This window comes from Danio rerio, chromosome 15 (assembly GCF_052040795.2).
Source record: "Danio rerio strain M-AB ecotype USA chromosome 15, GRCz13ab, whole genome shotgun sequence".
In the NCBI taxonomy this organism is placed as follows: Eukaryota; Metazoa; Chordata; class Actinopteri; order Cypriniformes; family Danionidae; genus Danio; species Danio rerio.
The window spans coordinates 33,644,941-33,660,167 of NC_141035.1; the positions used below are offsets into that span (position 1 = coordinate 33,644,941).

At 33.4% G+C, this 15,227-nt stretch overlaps 1 protein-coding gene across 33 annotated transcripts in view; it reads right to left on the reverse strand.

Moving 5' to 3' along the window:
- msi2b (musashi RNA-binding protein 2b) overlaps positions 1 to 12,009 on the reverse strand; it is a 413,958-nt gene extending 401,949 nt beyond the window's left edge. For 22 of the 33 annotated variants that reach the window (XM_087282615.1, XM_087282616.1, XM_087282617.1 and 19 more), the window contains exons 1-2: positions 11,685 to 12,009; positions 10,940 to 11,059 (exon numbers count right to left, since the gene is read on the reverse strand). In XM_087282615.1, coding sequence (XP_087138741.1) covers positions 10,940 to 10,963 — 24 coding nt within the window. In that variant the 5' untranslated portion in view covers positions 10,964 to 11,059; positions 11,685 to 12,009. Of the gene's footprint in view, positions 1 to 10,939; positions 11,204 to 11,684 lie in introns of those variants that run through there. The other 11 variants (XM_087282598.1, XM_087282602.1, XM_087282603.1 and 8 more) reach the window with 2 other exon arrangements.
- Positions 12,010 to 15,227: the final 3,218 nt, after the last annotated feature.

Sequence of the window (15,227 nt, forward strand, 5' to 3'; positions counted from 1 at the left end):
AATGCACTTTTCTGGTAATATAAGAATAATGTTACTTTATAATTGCTTTTATTTATGCATTACCTGACGAGCCAAGGTATATTTTGCTTTCATGTGCATTTGTCCCTCTGCGTTCTGTTGTTCGATTGTTCTGTCATAGGTTAGTGTTTTTATGTATTGTATTTTATATGTACTATTATTGTACTGTTTTTTTTTTTTTTTTTTTGCAGTTTTATAAAATGCAAAAAGCACATAAATAAATGTTTCAATAAAAATAGTATAACAAAAAGTTGAATACAATAGATTAAAAAAAACATGTTTTATTGTTAATTTTTATCAAAATTAAAATGAAATAAATTTTAAAAACATGATTTGAAAAAAAGGTTGCTTATTGCTTTAATAAATATAACATAAAAAGAAAACAGAAAAACACTCATTCTTTAACATGATCTTGAGGCCCCCTAGTGGGCCCTGGTCCCTGTTTGAGAAACACTGTGATTGGCAATCTTGGGTCCTGAGTAGAACTAGCAGAGTGAGGTCATTCATTTATTTATTTCCATTAAACAGAGACAAAGAAACATTACATCACAGATAATTGTAATAAGCACTTATTATTAATTTTTAATACTCTCCCAGCAGAGGATTCATGAATTACCTTCTATTTGTTTTGAGCTGCTCAAACATGTCCAAAAAGCAAGTAGGGCGTAAATTAATTTCTAGACAAGCTTGTTTGATTAAATCAGTGAAGGATGTCTCTCTGTCTATTTCATCTGCAGGGTATAGAATTGACGCTCTGCAATAATTGCTATTGTCAGTTTGAACTCTTTTTGAACCTATTAAATTAGCATTCATGTTTCAATCTCATTCTATATCATATCATCCATCTGTCACATAATGTGAACTAACAACTAATAATACTAGCAATACAATAATACAACAATAATATGTAAATTTTTGCACTTGCAAAAACATCTGGAATATTAAGATTTATGAATATCTTTTGGAAGAATATCTGATGAATGATACAGTAATAAAGTACTTACTCTAAATGTACTTTGCTGGACGGAATGTTAAAACATTATACATTAGATCTTCAGTGTCACACAAGACACATACAATGAACTAATTTTAAATAATATAAATGATATAAAAAAAAGCACTGTTCATAGTTAGTCCCTTTAACCAATGACACCTAATTGCAAAATGTTCAGTCCAGAATGCACAAAACAAATGGTGTATATTTAATCTAACAAATACCAAAGAAAACATGCTCTAAGAAAACACGTGAAACGAAAAAACGAAAAACGTGAGCTAACAATTAACAGCAGAATTAATTAAAGTGAACTTTTGCATTTACTAATAAACTGCCAAAATCAAAAGATTTATTTGTTAAGAGTTAATGCGTCAGCATTAACAACCAACAATTGTATTTCCAATAAATAAATTAACAAATTTTACTAAACAATGTTTTCATAAAATTATAACTATTATTTATAATTTATTATGTAAATTATAAAATTTTAATTTCAAAATATATGGAACAAAGGTGTTTATTCAATATAATAGTACTAAGTACCAAAAAAATAAGCCCTAAGAAAACATTCATAAATCATAAATCAATATTTCTAGCTACATTCAAGCAAAAATGCTTCTCCAGGGTATAGAACTGTCTGCAATAATTGCTACTGTCTGCTTGAACTATTTTTGAACTCATTAAAATGAGAATTCATGTTTCAATCCCATTCTATATCATATCATCCGTCTGTTACATAATGTGAACTAACAATTAACAACTAGCAGAATTGATTAAAGTGGATCTTTGCGTTTACTAATACACTACCCAAATCAGAAGATGTTAAAATGAGTTAATGCACCAGCATTAACAACCAACACTAGTACTTCTATTAAATAAAATAAACAAATTTTAATAAATGATATAAAACACTGTTCATAGTTAGTTCCTTTTAACTAATGACACCTAATTGCAAAATATTTAATCCAGAATCTATAGAACAAATGGTGTATATTCAATCTAACAGGACTAAATACCAAAGAAAACATGCCCTAAGAAAACAATCATAAATCATAAATCAATATTTCTAGTCATATTAGCAAGCAAAAATGCTCCTGCAGGGTATAGAACTGAGTCTGTCATAACTGCTATTGCATGTTTGAACTCTTTTTGAACTTATTCAAATGGGAATTCATGTTTCAGTCCCATATCATGTCATATCATCCATCTGTCACATAATGTGAACTAACAATTAACAACACTAGCAGACATTATTAATCAATGTGATTTTTTGCATTAACAAATACATCTTTTGGATTTATGAAGTGTATTAGTAAAGAGTTAATGCACCAGCATTAACAACTAATGAACAACTGTATTTCTATTAAATAAAATGAACAAATTCTAATAAATGATTTAAAAACACTGTTTGTTGTAGGCCTGTCACAATATTTTTTTTTGTGTCAGACAATATTACACCAAAATGTTGCGCAAAACAATATTGTTGTCATTTAAGGACCAGTTAATGCCACTTATTACATAATGCCAGAATGACAATTTAATATCATCACAATGTAAGGGCACTCTTTCAAAGAACACATCATATTTTATTCTTAAAATATTTCATTTAATTATAGTCATCTTAACAATTAAATAATTAGGCATCCAAATGGAATCAGAATGTGGAAATGTATATCCTAAACAAATAAATAATAATAATAAATGTTAGCAAAAAAAAACGCAAGGTAAAAAGTAACAGATGCTGTGCTATCTGCAACCAGGTCTATTTTCAATTGTCAGACACCCACATGAAAACATACTATAGTAATTTATAGTAAATGCTACAGTGTTTTTTTTTAACAATACTGACACTGACACCTCCAGTAGAGATAAAGATGATGCACAATCAGCTAAAATGTTGCTAGAATAGTTTATGTATGGGCGATATATATTGCATCACTAAAAATGATTAAGGTCATGTTCATGTGTTGTGCAATAATAAGCCGATATTTTGATTACTGTGATAGGCCTATAGTTTAGAGTTAGTTCCTGTTAACCAATGACACCTTATAGCAAAATGTCCAATCCAGAATCCATAGAACAAATGATGTATATTCAATCTAACAGCAGAGAAAACACGCCCTAAGAAAACATTCATAAATCATGAATCAATATTTCTAGTCACATTCTCAAGCAAAAATGCAAATATCATGTATGATTATTGTTTACCACTGCTGTGCATGCTCGTATACTGATCATACAGAATAATCCACCTCCTTTAGCGACACCCATCTGTCACGTTTAAATGCTAAGCTGGAAATACGAGAAGCGCCTGAGGGCCTGTGGACCCCTTGACTCCAGCAAAATGCAGTTTTACACATCAATTAATGGTCTTTAAAATGCATAAAAAAGGTTAAGGGATCTTGTGTGCATTATCCATGGAGAGAGGGAAAAAGAAAGAGAGAGAGAGGGCTCAATTAAGGCTGCCTGCTCAGTGGATTTTCAGTCATGCTACAGTGATTGCTGTTTATTTCCTGCAGTTTTGTTTGAGAAGCCCCATGGCCCAAAAACACCACATCACTCTTCATTGTGTGTGTGTGTGTGTGTGTGTGTGTGTGTGCATTCTCTAAACCTATACCAATTCATATTTCCCCTTCTAGTCTCTCCACCTAAAGATAGCTTTTAAATAACAGTGAGAACTCTTGAAGTAAATAAGGCAGTGTCCACCAGAGGAGGGAGTCTGAGATGCTGGTGATTGGCAGGAGAACCAGCTGTCTCACCTCACTGCCTAGCGGGCTGCTTGTTGGTAAACTGACACACGGGTATACCTGAGGGGCACAACCCAGAAAACGAAACATCTCTCTCGCCTCTCAGTTCACTTTCTCTTGGGCTTTGAGCAAGGCAGGACCACCGTTTTAAAGCAACGAAAGTGTCAATTGTTTAACAATTAAACGTTTTTAACGAGCATTAATAATCATAATAATCATCATTATCAGCTAAAATTGAGCTCCTCCTGTGCTTAGCCCCAAATGTCATTTCTGTTAAGTTCAAATATGCATCATCGCCGGCGCCGTTCCATTTCATTGTAATTCAATACGTAATTAAATTTCTGATAGGCTTTGGCAGAACATTTTACAGGGTATTTAAGATAATCGAAATGACATAATTTCATAATAGGATTTGATAAGCATAATGGCGAGCAAAACAGTTGGCTTTCATTTCGGAGAAAAAGACTAAATATTTCATCTGACCACCTGAAAGGATGTTGTTTTGTTCATGCCTTGTCATTAAAAAAAAAAAAGATCCCAGGCCTTCACAACTGAGCCATTTTTTTAAACAATCATGGCTCATTGCAATTTGGCATAACTGAATAGAAATGACTGTTCTGAGCAAGGTTTTTAATATCTACATGAGTGTTTCATAGCCTTAAAGAGCATTTAGGGCTATGTTTATTGTGGCCGAACGTTTACTGCTTCATTAAAGACCTCATTAGACCCTTTATTCGCTTAGCATTACTGTAGAATTAGCTGAAAACGTTTCTGACACCTTTATTTGTCTGATCGCACAATGTACATTTCGGCATGCAGATCAGCCGTAAAAGTCATCTACATAATAAATACACTGCTGCCATGAGACGAGGCATCAATTTCATACGCTTATGAATATTACCATTCGCCATATGCATATTCATGTTGCTTGTGACATAAACAGAGACACGGCTGTCGGGCTTGATGAAATCAAATTGAAATTCAACTTTAAAAGAAGCACACATCAAGAGGATATTTAAATATACACATTTGCATTCGCCGGTTTTGAAGGCGACGCTTTATTAATGCCGCAACCCTCGCCATTATTAAGTTAAATCTAATGTCTCTGGGAATCCATTAAGTCTTCAAAAAGAGTGGAGAAAGACGTCTGAACTGAAGACCCTTATTAAAGACTAGACTAAGTGCACAACACAGATCTGTCCAATTAGAGCCTGTGCATTTTGCAATTAGAGAGAAAAATGTAATGTGCCAAACATTGCCGAAAATGGCCAATTTGACAATGGAGTTAGAAAATATCTGCTCAGATCTTTAAATGGATAATTAGAGAGATAATACTTCATGTTTAAGAAACAGTTTTAATGGAGGTTTAAATAATAAAGCAGAGGCTCATCCCGTTGGTGCCTTTTCAAAGAGGCGTTCTGGTTGCTTTAAATGATTATGAAAGTTTTTGGGTTGGATAAATTTTCTTTCCACACCAGACCCACTGTTTAAATTAAACATCTTAACAGCAATTTTACATATTATCTTTCACTGAAAACTCATGTTATTCAGAAGGGTACAAATATACCTGCTATTCACAATAGTTCTTTCGTAAAATTACAAGGGTTTTTTCTTTTGGGTTTTTTCTTTTTGCCTTTTCTAAAAGACAACCCAAATTATGAATGTTACTTTCTAATGGACCCTTTTCACATTTACAGGTTTCTCAGCGGCAGAAGTCATCATAGTTGGGTAAACTTAAGAGCGCAGTAAATGGGAGAGTACAGCAAATCTTGTTTTTTTTTATCCTATTTGCTGAAATAATACAGAAAAACTCCACAATGAAGTTATCTTCAGACATGTTATCAAGACATTTTATTTTAAAAATCTGAATATTACAAAAACTTTAAGGATTAAGAGGCAAATGAGCGTTAAACGCATCATAACATACATTCATACATTTTCTTTTCGGCTTAGTCCCTTTTTTAATCTGGGGTCGCCACAGTGGAATGAACCGCCAATTTTTCCACAGGAAAACACCCATACACTCATTCACACACATACACTACGGACAATTTTAGCTTATTCAATTCACCTATAGCGCATGTCTTTGGACTTTAAAGGGGGAAACCTGAGCACCCAGAGGAAACCCACACCAACACGGGGAGAACATGCAAACTCCACACAGAAATGCCAACTGACCCAGCCCAAGCTCAAACCAGCGACCTTCTTGCTGTGAGGCAACAGCACTACCAATTGCACCACCCATTGCTTCATAACAGTCTTGTTTAAATGGTCCATTGGATGGTCACGTTTCTTTCTGTTTTATTTGGAAAATATTTCACACTCCATACACATTTTGAACTTAAATAATTAATTCTGATTCGCTCATTTGAAATGTTTTTAAAATGTTAATTTTAAAATAATTCCAAAAAGAGTAATTTACTTTACAGGTCAATTTTAAATGTAACATTTTTAATAATTTCTGACTTTTCCAATTGACTTCATTGGTCAATTTTAAATTGTAACTTTAAAAATATAATTTCAGAAACTTCTCCTTAACTTAGTGGTTAATTTTAAATTTGAACTTGAAAATTGTAATTTATGAAACATCTCATAGGTTGTTTTCAAAATTTTAACTGTTTTTATTTAAAGTGTTTTATTTCATGTATTTACCACAGATAAAGGTTTCTCTGAAATCAACAAGTGCTTGTTTACCTTTTCCAAATTGATAAAAACCCTTCCCAAGTTTTAATTGAATTTTTTTTAAAGACAACTCAAACTATGAATGTTATTTTTCTAATTGGCTGCTCAACTAATGTTCCTTCCTGTTTTACTTGGGACATATTGCACACTCCTCACACATTTTGAGCTTTGAATTTTGATTACCTCATTTGAAATGGTTTTTAAATGATTTTTTTTTAAATGTAACATTTTAATTGTTTTAATTGTTAACATTTAAATTTCAACTTTTTATTTAAAGCTTTTTTTTTTCATTTATTTACCACAGATAAAAGGTATCTGTGCTAAAATTGAAATCAACAAGTGATGCTAGTTTACCTTCTCTAATTTGACAAAAGGACTTCCTATTTCAGTCTGTGTTGACTTAAATCACATATGTGCTAAACCTATTAAAATTCCTAAGACTAATTAGAAAACGGCATGATTTAAAACACCATTTTGTCTTTTAAAGCATATCAAATCAGGCTTTAAAGACACCAGAATCCATGGAATCGATGGCGAGATTATCAGTGGTGTTACTGACACGGTCAGTATATGTGAATTACAGATAAATCAATAGTCCTGTCACATCATCGCTAAATGAGCATTGAGCACTTCCTCAATCACGCTATCTGATGAGCGTTATCCTGTCGCATGAATTGCTGCTCCTTATCACATCCAAACATTCATTTCTGTTGTGTTCCCCTGCACAGATTGTTCCACAAACAACATTTGGCTGTTGCTTTATTTACAGAAATGTCAGTTCAACGAATCTGTCACATTTCCTCGAGCCCAATAAAGCATTTGTGCTATTGTGGCCCCTGTCGGTATTATGAGATGCCCACAGCTAATGCTCCGACAGCATCATTTAGGCCATGCGCGATTCACTATATTCAAATTCAAATAGGGATCTTTCCTCCTTTATCCACACCTGTACACATCAAGGAATGCGACAAAAAAGGCCACTCAGAAAAGATGTTAGCGCTCATTCTAATGATCTGCCATCAAAGTTATTGGCACACACTACAAAGCAGACGCTCTATTCATCAGCCGCTCGAGAAGCTTCACACAAACAGAGGCTGTGCGGTACGCGCGAGTTCACATCAGTGCCGAGCAGATGGTGTCAGTGTAAGGAGAGCTGTTGAGGGCCCTTTACACGCTTTTATCTGAACCTTCAGTTACTTAACTCTGTGTCTCCGAGTGTCTCTGTCTTTTTTGCTGCATATCACTGTTCCTTGCAGATTCTGGTGAGGATGCCAGAACTATCCTGATCAAATGTCATCATTTACTCTGCAGCACATGCCGGAAGCTAGATTAACAGCCACATGAGAAGCATTAAAGGGGTATGGTTCACCCAAAAAATTCTGTCATCATTTACTCAACCTGACATTCTTCTGTTGAACGCAAAAGAAGATATACTGAAGAGATCTGGAAACCTGTAAGCATTGACTTCCATTGCTTTTGTTTTCCCTACTATGGACATAAATAGTTACAGGTTTTCAGATTTCTTCAATAAATCTTCTTTGGTGTTTAACAGAATAAAGAAATGTAGAGGTTTTTTAGGTGAATGTCACTTCCACTTTGCTAAACTGAGTTTTTTATGATGCTTAAATTATCAAAAAATAAAAAAATAAAAAATTATTTTTATTTTCTTAGCATAAAGTGGCCCTTCAAGACCTAAATCATATGCTTAAGTAACAATTTGCCATAGTAAAACTACATGAAAAGCCACTCTCATGGAAATTATTTATCAATTAAAACCTACTTTTTGTGTAATATTTAGCATGACGTGTGCTTTAGTTTAAATATTCAACGTCTGATTTGATATTGTTTAAATGTTACAAAAACATCTTATTTACTCAATGTCAGCTAACTAACTTTAACAAACACATGCCTTTATTCTGCTGTATATTAATCTTCATTAATGTTGCATAATTATGAACAAAAAATAACTTTTTGTCTGCTCACGTACAATAAATAATACTAACAAATAAAATGTTTAATGTATTGGTAAGTGTTAAAATTAGCTATTAAATACTCTTTTTGGTAGCACCTAGGTCAAATTAAGGTCTACTTAACATGAATTCATGCATTGACTATAACTAGGCCCGCACGGAATCTGCATGTGCAGAAATACGCAGATTTTAGCCCAGAGTCTATTTATTTACTTGTGTAAATGTATAGTACATTTATTTATTTTGAATTATTTCAGTAATATTATTGAAAAATATAAAGTTCATTAGATTTATTTACAATACATTTTGTAAAGTAATATTGTGTCCTTTAGTATATTTTTTATTTATTAGAGACTTGCTTTGTTTATGGATCTAATTGGATTTGGATTGCAAACATTAAATACAAGTTAAAAAGGTATTATTTTTTTATTCCATATATTAAATTTTTAGCTATGATACTCCCAAAATTACAAAATTGTGTGCAGAAATAGCAAAAAATGTCTGCACATTCTGTCTGGCCCTAACTACAACTAACAAAGAAAAATAATTCATGGCATTTATGAATCTTTGTTAAAACAATCATTACATAACATTATCAAATACAATGTTTGATACTAATAATATCTAAATGCGGAAAATAACATTAATAAGAACAACTTCTTTAGAAGTACTGCAGTTTGTTCATGTTAAACAATTAAACCTTGATGTCAGCTAACTAACTTTAACAAATACATGCATTTATTCCACTGTATACTGATCTTCATTAATGTTGCATTATTATGAACAAAACATCAACTTTGTACATCCACTCAAGTACATTTAATAATACTAACAAATAAAATCTTTAATCTATTAGTAAATGTTAAAATTTGCTATTAAATACTCTTTTTGGTAGCACCTAGGTGACATTAAAGTCTTATTATGTAACATTAATTCATGCATTAACTATAACTAAGCCCACACGAAATCTGCACGAGCAGAAACACGCAGGTTTTAGCCTAGAGTCTATTTTTTTACCTGTATAAGTGTGTGTAGATATATATTTATTCAGTTTCTAAATTATTTCTGTAATATTATTGACTAATATGAAAATGTTCATTTGATTTATTTGCAATACAGTTTGTAAAGTAATATTTTCTGTCCTTTAGTAGATTTATTATATGAAAGACTTGCTTTGTTTATGGATCTAGTTGGATTTGCATTGTAAACATTAAATAAGAGTTAAAAAGGTTATTTTTTTATTCCATATTACACTTTTAGCTACGATATTCCTAAAATTACAAAATTTACAAAATTCTGTGCAGAAATAGCAAAAAATGTATAAAGATATTCTATCTGACCCTAACAATTGCTACCCTAACTAGCAATAAATTTGTTATGACATTCATTAATCTTTATTAAAACAATCATTAAATACCATCAGATACAGTGCTTCATATTAATGATATCTAAATGCTAAAATTATCATTAAAATGAACAAATGCTTTCGAAATACTGCAGTTTGTTCATGTTAAACAACAGAACCTTATAGTAAAGTGTTACTAAAACATTGACCTTCATATTTGAGGTGTCTTAAATTCTTTCACTGTCTCTGTTCAAAAGTATGTTTAAGAAAATGATACATTAACGCTCAATGAAATCAATTCGCTCCCTAGATTGTATTAATGAAAAGATAAATCAGCTTTAAACCTTGATGGTCAGGTATCACATTACTTTGAAACGCTTCAAAATCGCCCTTGAGGAGAAAGTCTCGATTATTACGTCTGAGAAGGAAGGGATCTCGGTTACGGTTGTAGACAGAAGACAGAAACGGAAACATTCTGCCTCATAATGGACGGTAATAAAGAAAAGTGTCCTTGGTGGCCACAGAATGGACTTCAGCCTCTGCTCGTTCATTACTGAAAATGAGAAGGGAGGTGAGATACGAAAAATTTAAGTGTAATTTAGCCATGCTCGAGCAGAACAATCGAATGAGAAATGTGTTGATGTTAAATGGCCCCTCAGGAGACAATAACATTCATTTAATTCCAGCGCTGCAGTACAGTGTAACATTGGCATGACAGAAGACGTCTGAATATCCATTGTGTTCACACACAGTTTTCAAAGATTTAAGGGCCTCGGCTGTCTGGCAGCAGTAAGCGAGACAAGGGTGACCTCGTATAATTACCACTGTCCAGTGATGAGCTAAAAAGCACAGCCTTTCAAGACGTCTGAATAAAGGTTGTGTGTGTGCTTGAGTGCCTTCATTAGATCCATCTTGGCTTGTGTGAGCGCACGCATTACCACTAGTTGACGGAGATCAGACAGACAAAAAGCTCATTTAAGTGCCCTGTAATGGAGATGGTCCTGACACTCTAGAAGTTGATGATCTCATTGAGCAAAAAAAAATTCAGGATAAGTGAAATATCAAACTCCAGCTCCATCTAGTGCTTCAGTTATCACATCACAACTGAACCTGACACGTGAGTCATTATATTAATTAGAGAATATCTGATGTTTTGTTTGGAAAAAGGATGAAGAATACTCACAGGTTCATGCGGATGAATCATCATAAATGAGGTTTTCTCTCTCAGAGGGATGAGTCAGACCTTAGGATATCCGTTCAGATATTAAACTGTTATTGGAAGACTCGGTGCTCTTATTACCAACTGAAACAGCACATTACAGAGCAAACATATTAGATTTGCACAGAAAACTGACAACAGTACTCCACAGCGGATCCATGTTTTCGCTTTAAAAACGACATACCTTAGCAACCACGCTAACGTTACATTGGTATTGTTTAGCTGAAACTGTAAAACAGAAATAACATGATAAAATCGTATTTTATATAACATTATCTAATAAATTTGCAACAAATTGGATGCACTATTTGTATTTTATCGATTTTAATACTTATACTAATGTTGAATGATCGCACAATGGCGGGAAACTTCAGGCCTTAAATCAATGACGTCTGTAAACAAAAGCGTGTGCTGTGCCCAACAACGTTTTATAATCACAAATAACTTTACTACGATTATAAAATGATTACTACATAAATATACAAATAATAAGCACAAATGTAGCCTATTAACACGTTATTTGTTTTAAAGTAAACATTGCACAATATCCGTTAAAAATCTTCCAGACAGTGCCAGTAAGTTAAACACTATAAACAGAATAATGAAGCTCAAATAACAAGATTAATAATGACTGTTCTCATCCGCAGAGTCATTTACTATTTTTAACACAATATTTGATATTTCCTCACACAAGTTAACGTTAACTTACCTCTGCTTGTCTCTCATGTCAGGAGAAAATGTTTCTTAAGAAGACCAATTTACGGTACATGCACGATAAGTGTAAATTAAGGAATAGTTTACTGGAAAAAAAAACATTTAATAACTAATATTTCCTCTGCACCTCGAAACCTGGAGTCCTCCACGCTCTTTTCAATAACGTTACTTTTCCCGCAGATGTATTTACTTGGTGGGGGAAGGGCACGATAGGCCTCTAAATTAAAGGTAAATGACAAAATTATGGCGACACGGTGGCTCAGTGGTTCGCACTGTCGCCAGGCTCACAGCAAACACATCGCTGGTTCAATCGAACTGGGTCAGTTTGGGTGGAGTTTGCATGTATTCTCCGTGTTTCCTCCGGGTGCTCCGGTTCCCCCCCATTCCAAAGACATGCTCTATCTGAATAAACTGGTTGTAATGTGTGTGAATGATTGTGGATGGAAGTTTCCTAGAACTGGGTTTCAGCTGGAAAGGCATCCGCTGTGTAAAACATGTTGGGTAAGTTGGCGGTTCATTCCGCTGTGACAACCCCTAAATGAATAAAGGGACTAAGCTGAAGGAAAATTAATGAATGAATGATAAAATAATACCCTAGTGTTCCCACGTGAATAATAAAATGTTCATTTTGCTAAAATAGATTATACATGCAAGGTTACATAGCATTACTATTACTATTAGTCGATTTTAATAACAAATCAATTCTAACCCTTCAGTGTTATTTTATTAAATTAAATTAGTGATGAGGTGCATTTTTAGGGGTTAGCAAACATCCTCTTAACATTTTGTGCTATTTAAAGATAATTATGCAGCGCTGTGGTTAGCACTGCCTCACAAGAAGGACGCTGGATCGAGATTCAGCTGGGTCCGTTGGTGTTTTTTTGTGGAGCTTGCATGTTCTCCCTGTGTTTGCATGGGTTTCCGCCAGGTGCTCTAGTTTCCCCCAGACCAAAGACATGCGATATTGGATAGTCTAAATTGTTGGCCATAGTGTATGTATGAATGAGAGACCCCGGGGTGGTTGCAGGCCAATAGCAGTCACTTGGTGTTTTCCAAAGGTCAAATAAATTTGACTAAACAACTAGAATTACCATATTTATCCATAACCCTCAAAAGATAAAAATAGTAGTTAATAGTTAAATAAAAAAGCAACCACATGCAAATTAAAGCCATCTGCTTTTTTTTTCATAGGATTGGTGTATTTACGTTAGATAAACAACACAGCAATAGAGTCAGATAGTAGGCTAGATTGATTTTATAGCACCAGGTTAAACTTTCAGACACCTTTATGGCAACCAAATTAATCAAAAATGAACACAGGCAACAACTGAACATTGAGGATGATTTCTGAGTAGCAGTCTCAAAAATAAACCAAGAATAAACCTTGTGCTGAAAATATTTTGCCCACCAATCTCTTTAGCTGAGGTTAATATTAAATTAAACAAATAATAAATGACTATATAAATTATAGCCAATGGTTGTTAGACTGTTGCAATTTTTTGTGTTGTCACTATGCCTGCGTTTATATAGGCCTATTATGGTGTGAGCAACAGTTTGGGAACCCATGCTCTAAAACATATAGCTGATTTTTACCTTGTATCCATCAAGTTAAAAAATAAGTTTGATGGTCCAAAAACTAGTGTTTAAGCTATGAGCTTGCCTTTACAAAATGAAACATGTTTTTATTACAGTAAAATGCTGTAACCTTTATTCTGGCACATTTATTAGGCCTACCATTATGACCACATTGTTTTATTACACACACATTGTCTGGGTTTAAAAAGTGTCTCATTTTAGTGGATTTGGTACTTAAATTTTAATGATGTGGAATATTTTCTGGTCTCTTTAAATAACTGAGAAGTGGCTTTGATGGTTTGTTTCTTCATTTGAAAAAAAAAATCCTAACACTAGCATGTTAACGGTCCAAAACTATAGATATTTTATTGAGCCAGGCCATTGAATAGTCTTTGTGCTTTTTGATTTTAAATTGCAGAACCTTGCAATCACAGCTCTACATGCAGTGACTCATGGTTTGACACAGATGGAAACAAACTGGAGCAGATTTCTATTGTAAACACTAACAAATAAACTAAAGCTACCATTTCTCCACTTATTACCAAATGTTCTGTCTTTTTTCTCATCAGATAATTTATTATGGCATCACCTACCAGTTTTACGATGTATTTAAACAGAACGGTCATTAGGGAGTAATAAATACACTCAAAGGTGTCTTGAGTTTAAACCCAGACAGGACTTGCATTTTGTACCTGCAGGAAGAGTTATGATTTGTCAAAACCAAACTGAATTACTGCTCTGGAAGTACTATTAGTCTCATCATATATGCATGAATTGGATGTTTTGCTTGTTTTATGTCATAACAACCATACAACATTCAAATTAATTTCCACATGAAGCTGGCGAAGGACAGTTTATAGTAATATCTAGTTCAAATTTGCCTATAAATTAAACCAACATCAATTAAATAATGAAGAATTATGAGCTGCCCAAACCACTTAAAATATCACACCCTCAAATAAGCCAGGGTTTAATGGCTAAACCTTACCTACACTGAACAAACCTCAAAGAAATTTAATTTGAAAGCCATCTGAAATCCTCAGGGATTCGCCAGGGGCATTTTAATACACGATAAAAATGAAAATAGCAAATCGTTCTGGACAAAAAGGGTCACTCATTGTACCTCTCAGCTTCAGAACAGCGCAAAGATAATACTCACATTTCTCCGGCTTCAACGAGAAAAACGCAACTGCTTCAAGCTAAAGACCTTCTTCCTCACCTAAAGTCATAAGAAGTTAAACAAGGAAGGACTCCATTTTACCTGGCTGGCAAATAGAAAAAGAGATGATTTGCGAAGTGATACTGCAGAATTAGGCAGGATAAAAGCAGTTTCTCATTTAAAAGTGTTTACATTGACACGTCTGAGAGAATATCCTTGCTCTTGGAAATGTTTTGATTGAGATTATAGAGCTCAAAAGCTTCAACTGAGAAAGACGGAATGATTATTAACTAGTATTTATCTCCCTCTAGAGGTTCTGAACAAGAACTGCGCCGTAATTAGAGTTGAAATCTGTATTTGTAAATTTATTAATGTTTTCATCTGATTCGGGGAAAAGGAAAAAAAGAAAATCTTTTAAGTGTAATCTCTAAATTTTTGCATGTACCATATTTTCTCATCTGTATATGAATATTGTACTAAATGAGTTCTTGAATGAGTTTACCTCCTATTAAAAATGAACATTTTCATCCATTTCTCAGTGAATAACGGCTGTAATTGATGGTGCAGTTTTATTAAAAAATTATATTCATTAAAATATGTGTCTGATCTCCTAACATCTTTAGAATAGAAATACATTTAAACAAGTTATTGCAAAAATACAATTACAGACTACAAAATTGACAATTTCATATATTGCGTTTCTCTTGTGCTGTTAATTAAAAGTGTTATATAATATTTTTTCTTCTACATATTCATTTGGGTGTACTCATGTTCTGACTGATCTTTGTTAAGATTAGTTCCAGG